The 21,749-nt window shown below is 47.2% G+C and overlaps 1 protein-coding gene across 1 annotated transcript; it reads left to right on the forward strand.

Annotated features, from left to right (window-relative positions):
* Nucleotides 1–1,237: 1,237 nt before the first annotated feature.
* On the forward strand, nucleotides 1,238–21,478 carry asxl1 (ASXL transcriptional regulator 1). The gene is given in 15 exon segments (XM_048240993.1): nucleotides 1,238–1,678; nucleotides 7,582–7,664; nucleotides 7,824–7,826; nucleotides 7,936–8,053; nucleotides 8,403–8,571; nucleotides 9,913–9,986; nucleotides 11,535–11,619; nucleotides 12,395–12,514; nucleotides 13,353–13,516; nucleotides 14,058–14,154; nucleotides 14,286–14,391; nucleotides 16,153–17,125; nucleotides 17,708–20,143; nucleotides 20,145–20,721; nucleotides 20,724–21,478. Coding segments are annotated over 15 exon segments (5,229 nt in total). The 5' UTR covers nucleotides 1,238–1,621; the 3' UTR covers nucleotides 20,891–21,478.
* The last annotated feature ends 271 nt before the right edge of the window (nucleotides 21,479–21,749 follow it).

The raw sequence follows: 21,749 nt of genomic DNA on the forward strand, positions 1-21,749 counted from the left end.
TACAAAAACATAACCAAATACTGTAGATCGGATATGTAAAATATGCGACAAAAACAGTGAATTTTGTTTGTTAAAGACTAACAAATATTCATGCAGGCACTCATGATGGCTTTTGTGAAGTACCGTATGGTGGTAGTATCTAGATTTTTAAGTCTTCAACCTCATGAACCATGAAGGCAACAGAAGACTGATGGTGAAGAGAGAGGTGGTTGATTAGTATGCTCAAACATACAGGACAGTACCTTGCATCCCTGTGGCATGTTTTGCAGGTAATTCAAAGGAGCTCTGAAGAAGTTCTCTGAGGCTGCTGAATAAGTGAGCCAGTGGTTATGTCTGGGTTCCTCACAGACTACTTCAGGACACATGAATTAACCTGTATTATGTGATGAAACATTTTGCTGCAAGATGTCTGGGTGAACAGACCTGGGTTCATATCCCAGTTTTGTCCTTCACTTAGGGATTGTAATCCAGGGGGGCTCTCACATCTTCAATCTCACCAATTTCTACCCTTCTTTGTGTTCTGTAATGTTGGAATCAAGACAGCAAGGAAATTGTAAATGATATTCAAGCACCTTTCACTTATTCACCCAAAAGTATATAAAGCATATTTCACACAAGAAATATGGATAGATGTTTTCAAATGGCCTGATTTCACTACTACTGAGATCCCTGCTAGTTATGTTTGTTTTAAAGCTTTCTTGTCTGAACAAGCAAAACATCTGGGCATGTTTACATTTTTTTCTCTTATGATGAAGATTGAGTTACCTGAATGAGGTGTATTTGTTTGTATGAACATAGGGCACCTGGTGCATATATCAGGTCTGGGCAGATATGTTGTTTTCCATTTGCACCTTTTGAACCCAAAAGAATTTGCTGCCTGATACTGTTTTTGCTTCATGAAGCAATCTACCATTCACAGCCAAAGGAATCACGTAAATGCAATTTATTTACATTAGTTAAATTAATTATAATTATGTTTGGCTAATGTATTTTGTGGTTAAATCATCATGATATACTCTAATTTCTTATTTTAGTAATGGTATTGTAACGATCATAAAATAATATAGCAGATGATTGGAGGAACAAAACGACGCCACTGTGTCTCCGCATAAAGTGTATCTTTAAAAGGAGGGGTTGATCTACAATAGCGTCTCATCAGGCACGTCAGTGAAAATCCACTGTGAAACGACAGAGGGGGTTGGGAAGAGTTGTTTTGTGTTGCATTCCTGCAGTGAGTGTGACCTTTGACCTCGTTGTTGTGTCCTCCCCTTCTTGCATTCCAAAGTGAGGGTTTCCTGCAGTATGCTCGGAGCGTTTGTAGCTGCTGGGGTCTGCTCGCCAGTGCGCCCTGTGCATGTTTACTAGCTAGCCAACGTTTACAAAGACGAGGGCAGTGCTGTTCAACCAGAATATAAATTTGAGATTAATGCAAATTCAAAAGCCGCGGAATTCCACATCGTCGGATCCGGACCGAAAGGAAAATAGATTCTGGTCTACTAAGCGAAAGGAAGCAGCAGCAGAAAAATCGGAAACTGAAGCTAGCTGGTTCTGCCTTGAACGGTCTTCATATCCACCTTATTGAGCAAGCTTGCTAACGTAACCGAGACAGGAGAGCGAGGAAATGAAGGACAAACAGAAGAGAAAGAAGGAGCGCACGTGGGCTGAGGCGGCTCGTATGGTAATATATTGTTATTTGTATTAACATTGGGTACTGTTTGTTGTTGCACAGCCTTCAAACAATGGTGGAAGTGGACCGGATGGTGTGACCAACCGAACAAAGCTGCGTCGTAGCCCGGGCTGTTTTACCATGTCTGGCAATGTACCCGCAGCAGCGACGTTGTGTAGCCAGAGGGAGTGCTCTGAAACCCATAGCTGCGTTACCAGAGCTCAGGCGGGCGTTTGGACATGATACTGGGGATGTTTAGGGCGTTGTTGCCTAAGTGCATGCATATCATCCACACATTGATTTCCATAAACCTTAATTTTTCAACATTGACTATGGATGTTGTACCATAGCTGCATAGATGATTGCTTGCATAGTAGCCTAGCGTCTTATCCTAGCTGTGATACAAACACAGGCATATGCAGCTTGAAAGCTAGCTCTCTAGCTAACGTTACTTCGCTATCCGATTGACCCTTTGTTTGCAAGCTCTCTTGTTGGCGTCGAATCAATGTACACTTAACACTTCAGTTATTGCCACAAGTATTTTGGCAGAAGATTCAATAATAATGTTTATCTACTTTCTTTAAATAATTGGAGACCACACATTTCAACAAACAATAGCATGGCCTGAGATTGTAGACATATGACGAGCTAGCTGCTAGCTAGTTAGCGTACTGATTGCTGTTACCAGAATGAGCCAGGTACAAGTTTGCTTTTCTTACCTAGTCTAAATACGCCACACGAGAATTGCACGTTTTATACGTCGTCCAAGTTACTTTAATTTCATAAGAGATTTAACTGCCTCTTTGATTAAATCAGTCAAGCTGCTGTTCAGAATAAGTATAGAGAGCCATGACTAGCTTGGCTGTCCTACTCAGCCACTCCTGCTCACCCATTGTTATTGTTGCCATTAACTGTAATGTTTTGTTAAATTGTCACGTATCGACTGTTATAATTTTATCATAATTGTCATAATTATAGCTAGACTACTGAGCCGAATAACTACTGAATAACTGCAAAGCGTGGATATATCATATATGATGACTGACTAATGTCAGCTAGACCATAGGCTAAATAAGATGCCGTTTATGCGATTGGATTTAAGCAGCCTACGAAGCTTTTTTTAATAGATGCTTGGAAGTAATTGTGATAGCAATTGAAAGTGGGCAAAAAAAGTGAGGCCTAAAAATAGTATTTTTTGTAAAGACTTCTTCAAGAATGGAAGAAGACTGGGAAGGGGGTGGGGGGGGGGTGAAGAGACACATAAAGGAGATTTTACTGTCAGTGAAGTGTTATTCAGCTGCACAACACTATTTTCTCATAAGGAAAATGATTGCTTTATACTGATCTTAATTCATGTCCATACAAGGACTCTTGTCTGGCAAGTTCAGTGTTCCTTATAACAACCAATGTCATTCTGGGCAGTCAATCCGGACTCCTGACCAGAAATATATACTGTTTGCATCTGCTGGCTGTTCTTTATTTACTATTGAGCTAAGCAGATTTCTTGTTAAATACAGTGATCACCAAGACTCATCTGAATGTCTTCATCACTGCATTAGGCTCACTTCTGACCTGTGCCCTTGTTCAACCATCAACTTAAATGTACACTAATTGTACACCTCAAGGCACATGCATATCATTGCCAGCTCAATGATTAGGCTCTCCACAATGTCATTAGGACATAGCCTATTTCCTGACAGAATAGTGGAATAAGCACATATTCCTCATCAGACATACAGTGGTTGTGTGCATGATCTGATTAATGCACTTCTGGCACAGGGTTTTCACTATTTAGTTACTTCACCTCAGCTGACTGGAGATTTTTCCCCACCTGACTGTGCAGTGGGGTGGTCATGTGTTGTGACACTGCCATACCATTTCACAAAGATTCGGAGTCGGCAACATGTGGGTCTTACGTGGATTTCCTAAATTCAGGCAATATTTTTAAAAGCAGAGCCAAAAGAACCTCAGGGCCCAGATTTAATTTTAACAATGCATCAAAACATTTTTGTATGTGTGAGAAAGCTAAAGTAGGTTGTTATGCAAGCAGACGCCCTTGCTGGCTTGAATATTTTATTGCACATTTCTGTTTACCCCCGTTTCTGCAAGACCTCTCTAACATCTGCTATTGATTGTGTCTTTTGTCATGTATCCTCAATATTAAAATGGGGTTCTGAACTTGAGAACATGAGCCACGTTAGATGATCTCGCACCGAAATGCTTTAGTCTCTGTTTTGTAATACACCTCATACACTATACACGATGGTAGTTGGGTTTTATAGACAATTTGGTCCTCATTAGTGAGGAGGCAGGGTGTGTCTTTGTGTCGTGTGACAGGAAGAGGGTAAGGCTGTTCCCTTTTTTGTGGTCCGTCTTTTTCTGCCCCCTTTTTTTTTTTTTTTAACTGCCTTATTTCTTTAGGAGACCAAAAATTGCATAGTGTGGGCTTAGCCAATGCTACATCAGACAGCTGTGTGGTCAGACTGTGTCAGTGGAGAAGGGGGCTCTCTACTTGGTTTAAATCCCCCCCCCCCCACCTCTGGAACTGTCTAGACGCCGGTCTGTCAGTGTGCATCTGTAATAAATCAAAAACATAGAGTTAAAACAAACATAGGCAATTGACAGCAGTAAATTATACATTGCTTTGTATGAACTGTAATAATTCATGTTACACTTAGACTTTTTGAATTTTATTTGATATTACTGCAGATGTGTTATACTCTACACATTTACTCTACTCTATTGTACACACTCTACAAGCATGTGGTGTTTTAACTCTTAAGTTATGTGCTCTTTGAATCTGTTTGTCAACTTCCTGAAAATTGATTTGTGGGAAATGCCAAAATGAAAAGCATGCAATTAAAATAAGACATTTGTGTGGGCACAGCATGTAGGGGACCTTGTAGTTATTCATGCAAAACCTTTTTCGCCATGTCAGTGGTGTTGTGTTCTGACCGTATAGTTTCTGAATTTCAACTTACTGTAATGTCATACTGTGGTGAAGGGGAAATCCAATGGTTGTGCAGTTTCCCTTGTTCATTTCCGCCTAATTCTAGTGTGTGTGTGTACTGGTGCATGCTCTCACACTCCACACAACACAACACAGTCTTGTGTCGTTCCCCCTTTTTGAAGTGCTCATGCGTCTGTGTGTTGCCATGGTGGAATTTGCGCGTTCATGTTTTTGTGTTCAAAGCATGCATTCCATCTGACAGAGGCTTGAATTCACTTCCATTTCCTGTTTCATTGCCTGTCCTTGAACACAGTCAACAGAGCCAAAACAGGCCTCAGAATGAGTATTCACCTAGGCCTACATATCAGAAAGAACCCTTTTTATCTGTCCTCTCATTTGAAAACACCTCAGGAATGTCTCATTACAGCCCCCAGTTCAGACACTAGTGAAGTACTCTGGGAATAGCCCATTACCAGTCCTGTGCATTTTTCTGGACTGCTCTAGTGAACTAAAATGTTTTGTTTTCCAGGCATTCTTAAAGTGCACCTCATAAAATGGTTGTTATGATGGTAACTCTGCTCGCTGGCTGGAATTATTGTCACAATTGACAAAATTCTACAACATGGCATGTTGTTGGGTAGAGTAAAATGTGTCCACCACACAAGTGGACCACGTGTGCTTATTAGCTTTGACGGGCAGCCGTGGCCCACTGGTTAGCACTCTGGACTTGTAACCGGAGGGTTGCCGGTTCGAGCCCCGACCAGTGGGCCACGGCTGAAGTGCCCTTGAGCAAGGCACCTAACCCCTCACTGCTCCCCGAGCGCCGCTGTGGTTGCAGGCAGCTCACTGCGCCGGGATTAGTGTGTGCTTCACCTCACTGTGTGCTGTGTTTCACTAATTCATGGATTGGGTTAAATGCAGAGACCAAATTTTCCCTCACGGGATCAAAAGAGTATATACTTATACTTATACTAGCTAGCATTTCAGTGTCAGACTGACTGAGCTAGGTGTAAAAGAATGTTATCAACTTTTACATCCGACCTGGCTGGGAAATGTAAATGTTACTGATACAGTGTCGCATTAACGACTGTTTCAGGAATGATTGTGGTACACAGTTTCTCGTTCACTTTAATCATTGCACACAGAACTAGCAACCGAAATGAGACCCATTCTTAATACAGTCGCCATACTGTCAGTGGTGCTTGTGTAGAAAGTCTATAAAGCTTTCATATAGCTTAGTAGGCCACTGAGTGTGAGTAGTCGCTGTCCTTGGTTAATTTGGAGATGCCTTTTAATAGTAGTCAGTACCGTAATCGTTTCAGTGTCCTTGCTGAAGGGGCTAAAAGTATATTCATCATCACAGATCCTGTGTGTGTGTTCTTGTCTGTGTGACCGGTCTGCTGACTGCTTCACTCCGTGTGGTACGACCGATGTGGCGGCGGCACTGGTGCCGGTTGAAGTCCACATTCATGAGATGCTTGCTTATGAGCGTTTGTGTGGTTCGCTTGAGCGTGGGTGTGGAAAGTACATAAACTGGCTCAACGCCAGGAGCGAGTACACTGGTGCATCCATTTCGGATGGGTGTGGTGGGGCGGAGAGTGGCTTCTCCCACACACACACACACACACACACACACACACACACACAGAGCCATCACACGCCTGCCAAATTCAGCCTCTGCTAGAATTTCAGTTCCTCTGGCTTGATGTGAACCATTCCTTTTTATTTGCCACCAGCGGTACCCACACATACATTAAGGCCCTGCTGATTTAAATGAGCTGTGGTTACTGGTTATATCACCACACTGAATGAAAGAAGTGGGCTGTGCATGTTGAAGTTGACCAAAGCTAAAGACTGAAGTATTTTATATGAGGGGAGCCAGTTGTATGGGTGAAGGGGAGAGTTAGGGTGGGGGGGGTTCTTGGGGATATTCATGATGCATGTGGGTGGGGTCAATGTGTCTTTGAGGTGCTTTTAGTCGGCGGTGGACAAATAGCATCTTGAATGCACAAGAGGCAGCTGGAATGATTGTGCCTGTCTAAAAATAGCTCGCTTGACAAATGTTTGAGGTGTGTGTGTGTGTCATTTTAAAACAGCCCTCATGTAGGATAGATTTGAAAATGACAATGTCAGTGAGGGAGATGGACGCACGTGTGTGTGTGTGTGTGTGTGTGCGCATGTGCTCCAGTGTTCAAGATACTGTATTTGTGTATGCCTGGAGTGACTGAACGACTGTGCAGCGAGACTTAAAGGAATTATCCGGAGTAAAATGCACTTTAGATCAATTTACGGATGATCGTAAGTGTAATGTTGTTTGGAACTGTAGAAGAGGTATAAAAATAGCGTTTTGTAGCGGCGAAATGACATGCCCTGGTCACTTCCAGGCTTCCAGAGTTTTGACTAAAAACGGTAAAATCGAACTTTCTCAAAACACATCCGAATGATATGATTTTGATGTCAACTCAACGTATGTACTCCCAATCATCCGTAAAATTGATCTAAAGTGCATTTTACTCCGGATAATTCCTTAAAGCATTAGTTGAACTAAACCTTTTCTATTCAGGTCACAGGTTCGTTGTCAAATACTGTAAACGCTGTAATTGTTCCCACCCAAAAGCAATCCCTAATTCAATAAATTAGCTTGCAGACATGTGGTCCCCTTGGAATTTTATAAGGTTCTATCTACGTTCTGAGTAGATATTGAGCTTCAAAGTCTTAGAATTCCATAGAGTTATACTGATAAACTCTTTAGATATAAGAAACACCTCACCTCAGCTTCTTGAGGTGTTCCAGAATAAGATTGTGTCATTAACTCAATTTTGATAATAATGTCAAATTGAACCTTATAATTGTAAGGGGACAATGTGTAAATATAGGTATATGTGGGTATACGTATTGAGTGTGTAAGACTTGACTGACTTTATTTGACAACATTAACTGAACCCAAACCGTTGTCTCTTGTCAGGTTCTGGAGAACTTCTCTGACGCCCCCATGACCCCCAAACAGATCCTCCATGTCATTCAGACGAAAGGCCTGAAGGAGATGAGGTGACCGCTCCTTCAGTTATTCTTTTAATGTTCAAATCTACACATTCATAGAATCTCAGTTATGCTTGTGCTTATATGAACTTGAAATGTTGTGTGCACAATGTGAATAACTATCTTCTCTTCCTTTTTCATGCTTGTGCTTGTACATGGACTATTTAGAAGGTAAGATTAGAATAACAATATCCTTTTGTCCAAATGGAAGGTTGGCATTTTTTTGATTCTCACCTCATTTCTTTTGTCTCTCCCCTCTGTGTGTGTGTGTGTGTGACAGTGGCACAGCCCCTCTGGCCTGCCTGGTCACCATGCTTCACTCTCAGGTGCGGGGTGACCGAGTGAAGAACAGCATCTTCTTCAAGCTGCCAGGCAGAATGAGTCTCTTCACCCTAAAGGTAGCATCACAAATCAGCACTTCTATGTAAGGTTGCTAAGTTACTAGCGAGACCTGGGGATCACAGTCCTGCTCCTAGGGCCGTTTCAGGCTCTAAAAATCTCCATTCTAACTCTGGTTATTATAAAAATGTTCTCGAGGTGTTTCAGCTGATCAAGAGGTCCACAGATTCACCTTGTCAGGTGTACCGTGGAGATAAAAACCTAGAAGCAGAACTCTGAAACCTCTCTTCGCTCAACACATACATGCAGCAAGTTATCCCATACTAGACAGAAGAACATGCACAGTGTATGCTGCAGTGACCCAACCAGCCATGTTATTGTTACTGATGACCACCTCATTCTGTCCAGAAAAATGCCCTTCAGTGGACAAAGAGCCCCACAGCGACAGAGGGTGCGGATGCTGCTGCAGCAGCTACACAGGCGACAGCGTCCACGGCGACGGTCGGCGCAGCAGAGGGGGCCGAGCAAGAGAGCTGCGACTCCACGGAAACAGCTGCTGCCAGCGGTGAGAATGACGGTAGGCACATGGTCTCTGATTGGCTCGATTTAGGTGACATCAGCAATGGATTTGAAATGAAGCCCCCCTGTAGTGTTCTAATGTGTTTCAAGGCCTCAGTCCAAAGATGTTTGAAATTAAGCTGGTTGAACACCATCCAGAGTGAATCGTCAAATTGCCCTCCCTCTAGAAAGAACATGGAAAGCTGAAGCGACATTGATTCTTTTTTTTTTCCTTTTTTTTTTTCCCCCTCCCTACTACTTCTTTTGAAGATGTGTGTGTTGCCATAGTTACCGCAGCACATGCCACAGCCAGCAGTGACCTAGATGAGAGTGGTTTGAAAACATGTTTTTGTGTATATTAAAACCAGTCTTCGGACATTCTTGTCACTCAAATTGACAATTATATATCAATTTTGGTTTTAACATGTGTTAATTAGTATTACTTACTTACTCTGCTCAAGGATAAGACACAATATCTAGAGATCCAGTTGAAACAACAGTATTTTTCACACGTTTATCATTTTTCTCTTCAGGGATTTAGTAATGGCTCAGAAGGATCTGTGCGTCTGCTAGTCAGATCTGTCTCTACCGCTGTATAAAGATCTGTCTCCCTGGTTTATAAAGTGCTTGTTTAGATGATGCAAAACCCAGGGAAACTGTACCATATTTGCCCAGCCACAGTGCCAAAAATAGGAAATGGGCCTGCGCTCTTTTTCTTGAGATTACAGCATCTTGTTTGTTCACCATTGTTGCTTGTGTGATGTACACACGAGAATCTCAGCACGTCCTGGTTTATATTGGTCCACTTCCTCTAACTAACATGAATTAATTAATAAATGGAAGCCTTCACATGTGCAGCATGTGCCGGGCAGGTTTAACAGGGCTACATAACGATACTCCTGCTCCCAGTCCGCTATTTCCATGGAGCTATTTAACAGGAGCCTTTGACTTGAGAGCGCACCGAAGGCATTTATATTTTTGTTTGTGCTATCTGTGCACAAATCCCACATTATCTAGCCTACTGTGTGATTACTTTCATGTCAGTATTACATAAGTTTCCTTCTGCTGAAGACATCTGTCGTTTAATATGTATATGCTGTGTGTAATAATAGCATGTTCCGTGGCGTGCTCGGTCGCTTCTCTCCAGCGTGGGGTAAAAGGCAGCAGGCATTTTAAGTGTTGTTTCTTGCTCTCTCCTTGTGGACTGAGCGTTTATCAGTCTCAATGAGCCGAGGCCCGAAGCCTCCGTAGCGTTGTTAGCGCTGACGCTGCACGGGTTGTCTTCTGCGTGCGCCAAGACGAGAGGCGAGAGTCTGTCGTGAGTAATGGTGGTGTCCTGTCTTCTGCTCCTCCTCCCCAGCCTCGGTGGACGAGACGTCCTCCAGCGCCTCCTGCTCCACAGAGCCCCAGACCCGACTCAGCCGATCCTCACAGGTAAGTCTTCACGGGAGGGGGAAGGCACTTTGTACAGGACAATAGGATCTGATCTAGAACTCCCAGTGCTCCTCCATAAGTTCGTTTTACCTACATACTCTGTGTGTGTGTGGGAAGACTAGTGACCACTTTGTGGGAGCTTTTAGAGATCCATGTAAAGAATAAACGCTGTTTCCGATTCTAAATATTTTAGATTAGTATCGGAAACAGGGTTTATTCTTTACATGGATATTTTTAGTCAAATTCAGGGAATTGCTTCTTATGGTCCTACAGCTATCATTCTGTATGGTCATAAAACAATTCTGGTGCACATGTTTGTCTGCCCTGCCTGGCTGTGTCAATGGAAAATGAAGTACATGGACAGAGCTATACACCATTCTAACCAATCAACTTACTGCCTCAAGAGCACAGAAGGGGAGAGCTGTAATTTCATTGGCTGTTGAGATCAAATGTCAACAGCCGTTCTCCGGTATCGTGTACTGTACCTTTTTTTTTCCAGACTCCATAAACAATGGGCTGCTCAGAACCCTGAACTCTTTGGAATGTTTTTTTTTTTTTTCTTTGACTGCCTTCAAGGGAACAAAAATGGTCAGAAAGGCTTCCTGATATGGCAAAGGCTTTTTATGGAACTATTAATATTTCATAAAACCCATCTCTCTCTCTCTCTCTCTCTCTCTCTCTCTCTCTCTCTCTCTCTCTCTCTCTCTCTCTCTCTCTCTCTCTCTCTCTCTCTCTCTCTCTCTCTCTAGGTTAAAAACAAAAGCCTGTCTGGCACAGAACCTGACAAGGCTAGACTTATGAATGTTAATACAGTAGGGAATGCGTGCAGTGTACCATTTTAGTCTCGGGGCCTGTTGAGGCAGAAGTGATGTGTCTATGGCCAGTATTCCCCTAAAAGACAGAGAGGGTTTGACAAATGGGGGAGTCCCTTTGCATTATCTTTGACTCACTGTGGTCGTGTGGTGGTCCAACTGACAGCAACGGTACGAAGGCATTACTCAGCATTTCATCTGTAGCCAGGAATTTGCACCCTTATCTATTAAGTTTGTAGGGCATTTCTAATGTGTGCTAAAGCTATGTTAAACGTGTCAAGCTGAAGGCATAGACTCACAGTGAAGGCAAATGCTCTTCCTTTAGAAGGATCAATTGAAACAAGGCTCACTGTTTGTTGCTTCACAGTTCAGTCAGGCTGGGCTTTTATTCAGCGTTTGGCTTTAAATAGAACATTAATTTTGCACCACTCAACAATAATAACCTTGTTGTTGCAAGGAAGCAGGGTTCTGCTCGTAAAGTACTTTCTGTTTTTAACAGAGCTCTGGCTGTGACTTGTTAAATAAATTCATATTAGTCAATGCTGGTCACGTGTTTCCTTTGGGTTTGTGACAGTGGGAGGGAAATGAGAACAAGAACAAGTAGAAGAAGTGCTATGTATCAGAAATTTCATATCATTTTAAAGGGGCAACTAAGGTGTGTGTGTGTGTGTTCGTGTTCGCTCACTTCTGCACACTTGTTTTCCTCTCCTCACTGTAAACTCGCTGTTCATTGCAGTCCGGCAGACAGAGAAAGAAGTCGGTGATGATGCCTCGCGTCGTTCTCACTCCACTCAAGGTCAACGGAGAGCACGTGCCATCAGGTTAAGACTGTTTTCATTCTTCCAAGCTTGCACCCCTATCTTCCCCCCTCTCTCACGCACACACTCCTCTCCGCTAAACCCTCCTCTCCTCTCCTCAACGGTTTGTTTATCTCCCCCCTCCTGCTCTGTCTGTGGTCCTGTCTTTCCCATGCAGCTTGACGAGGTTTATAATTTTCTGCCCTGACACTCTTTAATCATGCATATGGCTGCTTCTTCTGGCTGGCGCCGTTTTTTTCCCCCTTCCCCCATCTTCGGTTCCCTTCCTGCCAGTGGCCACTCGTCTACCTCCTCAGATTGCTTTAGCCTCATACTAAAAAGTGCTATCCCAGAGTAACACTGTGTGGTGGGAGGGGGGTGGGGGGCAAGAACCCCCTCAGTACGTACCCCTCAGTCCCTGTGCACTTGCCATGGACACCACCTTCCTCCTTGCTTTTTGCGTCTGCATTTTTGCGGCCCTCCACCACCTTTCTTTCCCCCTTTTTTTTCCCCCATCTGTGCCAACACCTGATTTGCTCCGCCCCACACCCTACCTTTATGCCAATCCTGGTGTCGCTCCCACCCCACCCCGCAGCTTATTTTATTGCTCACTCGCAAATGCTGCTGCTGTTTCTGCCACCACTACTGCCCTCTGCTGCACCCTTTGGCCCTATCTGTCTGAGAGCTGAGCTAAACTGAACTGCCCCTACCTCCATCTGCCCCCTGCCTCCACTCACAATGATGAAGAGTGTATATCTCACAACACCCACTCCTCCTCCCCCAAATCTCGCCCCCGTAGGAGCCCAGGGGAGGCGCAGGGAAGGCACTAGGGGGGGCTCGGGCCCCACGCTGCGTGCCCACTCCGAGCTGGGCTGGAAGCGCCCCCAGCACTTCAAGAGCATGCTTGGCCTCCGCTCAGGTACTGAGGTCTAGTGTCAAGACTGTCCCCCCTCAACCACCACTACTGCCCCCAACCCAACCCAACCCAACTCTCAATCCACCACTGTTACGTTTGCACCCCTAGAACCACTACTGAAAACCTCCCTTAATGTCCACAAAAACAATCTACTTCCTGTCTCTTAGACACTTCCAAAAAGTCACCATAAGTTAGCTTAGCTTACAGCCATGTCCCTGTAAACATGAGAGAACTCAGCTTACTGCCATATCTTTGTAACCATGAGTTAGCGTAGCTTACTGCCATGTCCCTGTAACTTTCCTCTCTCCCAGGATCACTCTCTAATCACCCAAAGATAGATATTTCTAGCCTGTCCCTTGTGGCTTGTGAGGAAAAGAAATACTCTAGCACAGATAAAAGCATGTTACTAGCATGTAGGTTAGCATAGACGTCCTGTGTTTAGCTTCACATAGCATCAGCACAGTTATGCTAACACAGCATAGAAAACCACAGTGATTTCCCTAATGAGTTCATGTCTGACCCCTGTTCATTTTGGTTGCTAATTCAACATCTCGTTTTGTTGGCTGCTCATTGAATGCCGAGATTGTAATGGCTGCAAACTTGAATGGCTTATGTTGTTGGCTTCCATGTGAATTGTTTTGCTAAATGATCATCCACAAGCTGTGAAATCTCCCCAGTGTGACACTTGAGGTGTAGCATTTCCAGTACAAACCACATGGTGCTAAGTACATTAAAAAATTGGGCTTTGAGCTTATTGAAAAGCTACGTGTGTTAAAGGCACAGAAAGTGTGCTAATATATTAATTGCCTCCTTGCTTAATCTTGTTGCTTGTTGACAACAGGACCCATGAAAAGAAGCCGAGGAGTAGAAGTCGATTTCGAGACCCCAGGATCCATTCTGGTGAACACCAACATTCGAGCCCTCATCAACATGCGCACCTTCGCTGCCTTCCCCGCACACTCCCAGCAGCAGCTGCTACAGCTCTTACCTGAGGTCGACCGACAGGTGGGTATCCACCTCACACAGCCACAATTTCCATTTCCTATTAACATTTATTCTTTTAGCTGATGATTTTATCCAAAGTGACTTACAAAAAATAGAGCACAATCAATGCACAATACAAACAGGAGTAGTGTAGCAAATGGTAACAATAAATACTACCTTGCAATCAGAGGTATAAAAGTCCAGCTTCAGAAAGTAAAAGTCCTACCACATATCTGTGCCAACCATTCACTTAAACCAGCTGATTCTAATTATCACAACTCTTTAGCCAGGTAGAGCAGCTAATTGGTGAGATCACCTGTGTTAACTACAAAGGTAGAACCAATACGTGGTTGGACTTTTACTCTCTGAAGCTGGACTTTTCCACCTCTGCTTGCAATTAACATGGAATTTTCCACATCCTGTTTGAATATGTCAAACGTTTCCCAGACAATTTGCCAAACTCATTGCCAAACAAACTACAATGGACAAAAGGAATTAAGTAGAGTTGCTCAACTGTTTGCGTTTGCTGTGCTTTCTAACTCTTTGGCCCGATCTTTACCAGGTTGGCCCCGACGGACTACCTCGCCTCAGTAGTTCAGCCCTCAATAATGAGTTTTTCACACACGCCTCACAGAGTTGGAAAGAGCGACTGGCCGAAGGTTAGTGACATTGGGTGCGTTGATGTTGGAACATCACTAAGCCTTTGAAGAAAATCAAACCAAAGAAATGTTCGGATGAACTCGCAAGATGCTAAATTCTTTTCTTTCTTTTCACTACTTTCGCTGTGCAGGTGAGTTTACCCATGAAATGCAGGTGCGCTTCAGGCAAGAGATGGAGAAAGAGAAGAAAGTGGAGGCATGGAAAGAGAAGTTCTTTGAGGAGTATCATGGCCAACGGTATGAGATCTACTTTTTCTCTCCATTATTTATTTTCTATATTGGTCTTTCTATCCATTTTCTTTCTTTCTTTCTTTTATTCCACACTCCTTTTTTTCTTACCTTAGCTTGTATTTCACTTATCGTTGCTCTGCCTTACCTGACTGCAATCATATCTCCTCTGTTGATTTAGGGAGTGCATGGGATTTAGCTTATCAAGGATATAATAATAATAATAATAATAATAATAATAATAATAATAATAACTAGAAAATGTAATTTCGAGGAAATTACCAGTGCATGAAAATATAAACATACTGTATATTAACATAAAATGCCAAACAAACTTTAATTTGGAAACAGTTGGCAGGAGTCATAGTTGATAACAACTGACAGTTGAAATGGCTGAACAGTTAAATAGTTGAGTAGTTTAAATAGTTAAATTATTTAATAGTGAATTATTGTAGTGAGGACATTTATTTTGAAACAGTTGTGGGCAGAGGAAATAGTAGTCTTAAGAGAGCCAGATTGTATGCTTAAAGCCTGAGACAGAGTATATAGTTTAAAAGTTGAATGGAGATAGTGTAATGGATGTTGATAGACAGAAAGTTGAATGGATGTTGATGGGCAGATTGTTTAATGGATGTTGACTTCGGATAACAGAACAGTGCATTTTTATGCACTGTAATTACACACTCCTCTAAATCGGGTGTAGAGAGGCCAGCAGATATGAGGAACATGTAGAGCAAAGGTCTCACTGGACAAGGAGTGAGATCCCAGGTCTGAATCAAAGCCTTATGCCCTATTTGGAAACCTAGTCTTACTGAGACCCCGTTTACACAAGCATGTGTATTTTTATAAACGAAGACATTTCCCTACGTTTGAGCCTTTCATTTTTAGGCGAAAGCGGAGAATTAAGCCAGTAAAGCGGTTATCCAAAAAACTCCGGCCAAAGTAATTTTTTTTTTTTGGAAAACTTTGTTTATGCGTTTGGTTGTAAACTGTGCTAAATGGAGTTTTGGGCAGCCAACGTCACAGTATGCGACAGAAGTACACCAAATGTGTGACCACTGTTTACATTTACATGTTCTCACATGCGACTTTTTCAGGGTTCTGATTGGTTAATGTGAGCTTGAGCTTATCGTTAGACTGCCACTGTGGTTTGGCGTGCTCATGACCGCATGTATGTACACGGGTTCGTGTAAACACATTTTTAAAAAAAACGGTCTTGTGTAAATGCACTTTTACTTGCAAACGTAGATGGCCAGATATTCGTTTAGGAAAATACTCTGCTTCGTGTAAACGTAGTCTGAATGCAAGTATCGGACTGGAAATCTAGCCTCATTGAATGCAAGTATTGGACAGTGAACCTAATCTCTCTTTTCAAATATTTTTTTTGTGCGTTTATCAGTTGATTCAGTTCTGGGTATATCATTGTATTGTGTCTATCAAGGATTCGTTAGGTGGGTCTCAGATTTGACCATCAGAATCATCAGTACTCTTGTACTGTACCTGGAAATCTAACCTTGCTTGCAAGTATAGGATAATTCATTTGATTGCAAATATTGGATAGTGAATTTGATCTAACTGATCCTATTCAACTCAACTCTCATTTCAAGTGTCTCGGTGGGGGTTTATCAGGGGATTGAAATGTGTGTGTCATTGTATTGTGTCCATCAGGGATTTATTTGGTAAACTGGTCTTGGAGTTAAATAGGAAGTGAATTTGCATTTACACATACTTGATTCAGTATACTTTTAACGTGTGTTTTGTTGGCTTCAGGTCTGGCCTGACTCACGAGGAGGCCCTGAAACTGACCATGAGTGACCCAGGGGATGAAGCAGCGGCCGTTCTGGACAGAGACACTGCTGCTGTTGCCACACCGAAGCGACGCAGTGTGGGTCGGCGGCGCCGGGAGGGGCGCATCAGGCGTCGCTCACGAGCAGACCTGCGTCGCCGGGCTCGACGGACCCTCTGCAAGACCAGTCCCGCCGCCACCGCAGCTACCGCGGCCGAACAAGCGGAGAGCGCCGAACCCTCGGACGATGGCGCCGCTGATGACACTCCTGTTGATGCCCCCTCCACGCCGCTGCCAGAGGCCGCCGCCGCTGCCGTTCAGGGCGAGGTGGTCCTGCCTGCCGACTCAGAAATGGAGACCCCTGTCGAGGTGCCCTCCCCAGAGGCGGCCCCTTCTTCCCCCGTCCCGGAGCCCGTCCCGACCCCGGCCTCCACTGTGTCCAGCGACGAGCCCGAGGCGTCCGATGTCTCCGCCCGGCTCCTGCCTGACGTGCCCGAGCCCCCTGTGGCCTCCACCTCCTCCCCCTCCTCTTCCTCTTCCACCTCCTCTTCCTCGTCACCCTCCTCATCGCCCTCCTCTGCCTCCGACCGGCAGGGAGCCTTTGCTGCTAGCTCAGACTCTTCCTCCTCCTCTTCCTCCTCCTCGTCCTCGTCCTCCTCCACGGCCGCCATCGCCACCGACCCACTGGACGATGGCGCGTCCGTCATCACCACCGGCACAGCTGGCACTGGCGCCAGCAGCAGGGAGAGCAGCCCGGCCGCCAGCCCGGCCACCTCCAGCCCCGCCGGCCTGTCCAAGGAGCAGAAGAGGCGCCCCGACGAGCCCCAGGCCTTCACTAGCTTTCCCGAGAAACGGCCACGGCTTGATGAGCGTCAGTCCTTTCGTAACACAGTTGACTGTGTCCACTCGGAAAAGCCGCAGCCCACAATCGAGGAACCCAAGGTCCCGCCAATCCGGGTACATCACCCTTTTGTTTTTGTCACATAAGGCTACGTTCAGACTAGACTTATTTTTCGTAGCTGCCGGTGTTCGTTTTACATTATAATCCTATGGAGCAGAAAGGTGTTTTCAAAAATGTCCTTGGCTTCTTTTAAAACGCTTTTTAAAGTTGAGAAATGTTAAACTTCTAGCAGTAAAACACACTATGTCACACTGTTTTTTGACAACTGACCAATCACAATAACCAAAACCAGAGCCCTAGAGAGATATCTATAAGGCTCTGACCAAAACCTGTGGTCTGGCTGCTTTTTGGAACAAAAACAATGGCAGATTTTTTTTTTTTTAAACTGAAAAAGCGGTCTGCACAACTTCTTGTCAGAAAAGAAGCCAAGTCCAAACGTACCCTAAGACTTTAATCAGGGGATTATTAATGTAATTAGGATTCTTGTTAAACATAGAATAACAAATGGCAACACCGGAGGGCTTTTGTATACATTTTAGTTAGAGTTCCGTTTCCTTAGAATTCTTTCTTGGTTGTCTCTTGCTTTTGGACGTATAATGTCTGACGTATCGGTTTTTTGTCTCTCCCACTTTCTCTAGATACAGCTCTCCCGGATCAAACCGCCCTGGGTCAAGGGGGCGCCAACGTACCAAATCTGTCCCCGGATCGTGCCCCCCAACGAGGGGTCGGGGGGGCGGCGGTCCGGGACGGGGGCGCGGACGCTGGCGGACATCAAAGCCCGCGCCCAGCAGGCCCGCGCCCAGCGAGAGGCCGCTGCTGCTGTTGCAGCCACTGGCGACGGGGCAGGGCCCGGCGGGGGCGGCCCGGGGGGCGGTTCTGGGCTATCGGATCGCAGCAGTGGGCGGCGGGCCCGAGAGCACCCGGGCCCGGTCGAGCCGGGAGGAGGCGGCGGGGGGGGCGAGATGGAGGAGCAGAGCTCACCTGCGAGCTCTCATTCGTCTGGAGCACAACTACAGCTGTCCGCTGTAGACTCGGAGAGGACTGCGATGACCACGACGGCGTCGTCATCCACGACAACGACGGCCGCCTCCACGCCCAAGGCCCACGCCCCGTCTCCCTCCACCTCCTCCAACCCGTCGTTTCCTCTGTCGGAGCCACCGCAGACCCCCACGCCGTCCCCGTCGGTAGGGGGCAGCCCCGTCTCGCAGGCCCAGATGGAGGAGCTCTCGCCGGGGGAGGATAAGCTCTTGGCCAGCCCCAGTGACAAAGCCTCCGACGACGCCGAGCCAGACACTCCAAAACAGATTCCCACTGAGCCGGAGTCGGTGGGCAGCCTTCCAGACGGCTCCTCCACGGAGGAGGCCGACTCGAACGACAGCAGGCCGCCACCGGAGAGCAGTCCGTCACCGTCTGCGATGGAGAAGGGGCCGAGCGGGGCGGTTTCGCTAATGCCCACATCCATCCCGGACTCTCTGCCCAGGTTCGGAGCGCAGGGTGTGGACGTGATCAGGACACGGACAGCCATCGGGAGTCAGGCCTGGGAAGCGGAGCAGCAGAGTGGGCACGAGCAGCGGTCAGCGTCGGCCGGCGTCATCCAGCACGGATCTGACCTCAAGCCACCGCAGGAGACTCCTGCTGTTGTGTCCAGGAACGGACTGAGCGAGGGGGAGGGCAGCAGAGAACGAGGGCTGCACGGTGGCACTGAGGTTGGGCTGGACAGCAAGCCCATCGCAGGCTTTGAGAGCTCGATCACTCACCTCTCCAGCATGGCTGGGGATGACGACGCAGGGGGGCACAGCGACTCCACGGAAACCGCCTCAGACTTTGAGAACGAGGCCCCGGAAGAGGAGTCGGTGGACTGGCACACGCCGACAGCTGACTGCAACGGTGTGGCGGTCCAGAGTGGCGCCGCCGGTGCCAAGCCGCAGAACCAGCCGGTCATCCAGAGCCCCAGCCGGCTGATGTCCCGGACGTTCAGCCCGCCTCCGCAGCACCAGCAGCAGCCGGTTATCCACTCCCACGTGTCCAACCCTGGCCAGGGCCAGTCGGTCATCCAGCAGACCCGCTTCCCCAACGGCGTTCAGAACCAGCCCGTTATTCAAACCCAGAAACAACAGCAGCAGCCGTTGTCGTCGCAGCAGCAGCATCCCAGCCGCGGAGCTCATGTCTCAAACCACACCCTGGACCAAGCGTCCAGCACAGGGCTGCAGGGCATGGGGCAGACACACCTGGCCCAGGCGGAGAGAGACCAAAGCCGCAACAATGGGAAGTCTGTTATCCAAACAGAAGCGTCCGACGAAGCTAAATTCCTCCGGCGGATGTCGGCAGAGGACAAGTCCGGCTCTGCCCAGCAGCAGACCTCCGGCGGGGTCAAGAAGGCTGCCGTTTTGGCACGGCCGATGTCTTCGGTGGAGGCCAACAACCCGCTGGTCACCCAGTTGCTCCAGGGTAGCCTCCCGCTGGAGAAGGTGCTGCCGCAGCCGCACTCCGCCAGCAAGCTGGAGATCAACCGGCTCCCCGGGAGCCCAACGGTGTCCCAGCAGGCCGGCCGCCCCCAGCCCCGCGTGGCAGCCGGCCCTCGCTTCAGGAGCCCCAGCGACTCCTCCTCGTCTGGCCCCACGGACTCTCCCGGCCCCGAGTTCTCCCCTCCTCCCAACCAACACAAGGTGCCCTCTGGGCGTGGGTATGGGCCACAGGTGCCCGGCTCCATGCCGTCTCGGGCGGCGTGCTTGTTTGAAGAGGCAAAGAGGCTGCCGCCAGGCGCCGTGCCGGTAATCACGTCCCTCCCCTCGTCGTTGTCCATGTCCTCGTCGTTGTCTTCCTCCTCCAGCCGACGTCCGCTGGACGTTACCTCGCAGAGCACAGCAGCTTACGAGTCAGCGGTGATCAAAGAGCTCCCTGGGCAGCAGCCCATGCGGGGCGGAACTCCGGAACGGCCTGGAATGTTCCAGCAACAGCACTCCAACAGCCTTGGGCCTCCCCACTCCCGCACGACGACGCCGGACGCGCCGTCCCCTCCCCACGGTGACCTCTGCCCCTCCGAGGTCGTCCCCACCGTCAAGATCAACTGGCGGCCTACCAAAGCCCCGCCCCCCCCACCCGCCTCAGCCCTATCAGCAACAGCAGCTGTCTCCGGTCGCCACGGTGAAGAACGAGGTCTCCTCCCGCCCCTCTTGCCAGGCGCTCACCAAAAACCCCCCTGGAGGAAACGGCCCCACTACTGCTGCCGCCCCACCTCCTCCCCCTGCTGCTGCTGTGATAACCAAAAAGGAGCCGCCGAGCTCAATGGACAGTTTCTTAAGCGGAGGGGCCATGGAGGGCCTGCTCAACATGGAGATGTCCCTCGTGCGCATGGCCAAAAAGGAGCAGGGCCGGAGCCCGTACGGCCGGCAGGGAGACCTCTCCTCCCCCGTCTCGTCTTCGCCGTCCTCCACGACCTCCTCACTGCCCTTCCAGCTGTACGGCAAGTCGCCCAAGCTGCAGCAGAGCACGGGCGGAGGGATGCTGGGCGGAGGCGCCGGCGGCTTCAGCTACACGGCCAACGTGTCGGTGGTGGACGGGAGCGGCTTCTCGCGGAGCATCGCCGACAGCGTGCTCCACCTCTTGCAGCCTTTCGAACGGCACGGTTCGGCTCGGGCGGGCGGCGGGCAGAGCCCTTGGCCAGCATCCAGGCGTTCGCCGACAGCGCCGCCGAGGAGGTGGCCCTCAAGTGCTCGTGCAGGCTCAAGGCCATGATCATGTGCCAGGGCTGCGGTGCCTTCTGTCACGACGACTGCATCGGCCCATCCAAACTGTGCGTGTCCTGTCTGGTGGTCAGATAGTCTGCCTTTGCCCCACCCCTCGGGCAAGGCGAGATCACGGCCAGGTGAATGACACCGCCTTGCCATAATCTCTCAAAAAAAAAAAAAAAAAAAAACTGTCGGTCTCTTTGCCTCTTATTTGAAAGTTGACAGTGTTGCAGGACTCATGAGAGAGCTTGGGGGGTGTTGGAATGGTGTGTGTGGCCCATTGTTGATGTTCTGGCAGGACGGTTGGGCTGGAAGATGCCTTGTAACATAAAAACCAGTCTGTATTTTTGTTGCATATATTTTCTATTGCTGTTATGATGTTATTATTATTGCCAAGATAATAATAATGATAATTATTATTGTTATTATTATTGTGAATTTACCTGGCACGATTGGTTGTAAATTGTGCCTTTTTTTTGTTTAACTTTTTTTTTCCATAGAAAAAAAAAAACATTTACCTCATCCTCTTGACACCATTCATCAGTTCAGTGTGAAAATGGTGGCTGTTAATTGTTTGCGTTGTTCTCTCCCTCTCCTCGCTGTAGAGGATCATGGGAGGGCTGTTTTGTGTGTCTTGTCTTGCAAAGAAATATTTTTTTAATCATTAAATGAGCAAAATGACATTTTCTTTTCCCTTTTTTTGTAAGTGCTTTCACTTTTCTTCTTGTTTTGTTATTTTCTTATCCAAAGTGAAGTCTGTACACGACCGTAAAGCACAGTATTCTATCCAATAAAGCTGACATTGAGCGGACTCGAGGCCTCCCTTCACGTCTGCTGTGCCCACAACCTCAACCAGCCCAAGCATTTCTTGTTTTAATGAACTTAGTTTAGTCATCAGTGTTTATGTACGGGAAAATGTAAGGGGAAGTGGGTTAGCGCAATAGCCTGTGCA

Source organism: Alosa alosa, chromosome 4 (assembly GCF_017589495.1).
Source record: "Alosa alosa isolate M-15738 ecotype Scorff River chromosome 4, AALO_Geno_1.1, whole genome shotgun sequence".
Classification (NCBI taxonomy): domain Eukaryota; kingdom Metazoa; phylum Chordata; class Actinopteri; order Clupeiformes; family Clupeidae; genus Alosa; species Alosa alosa.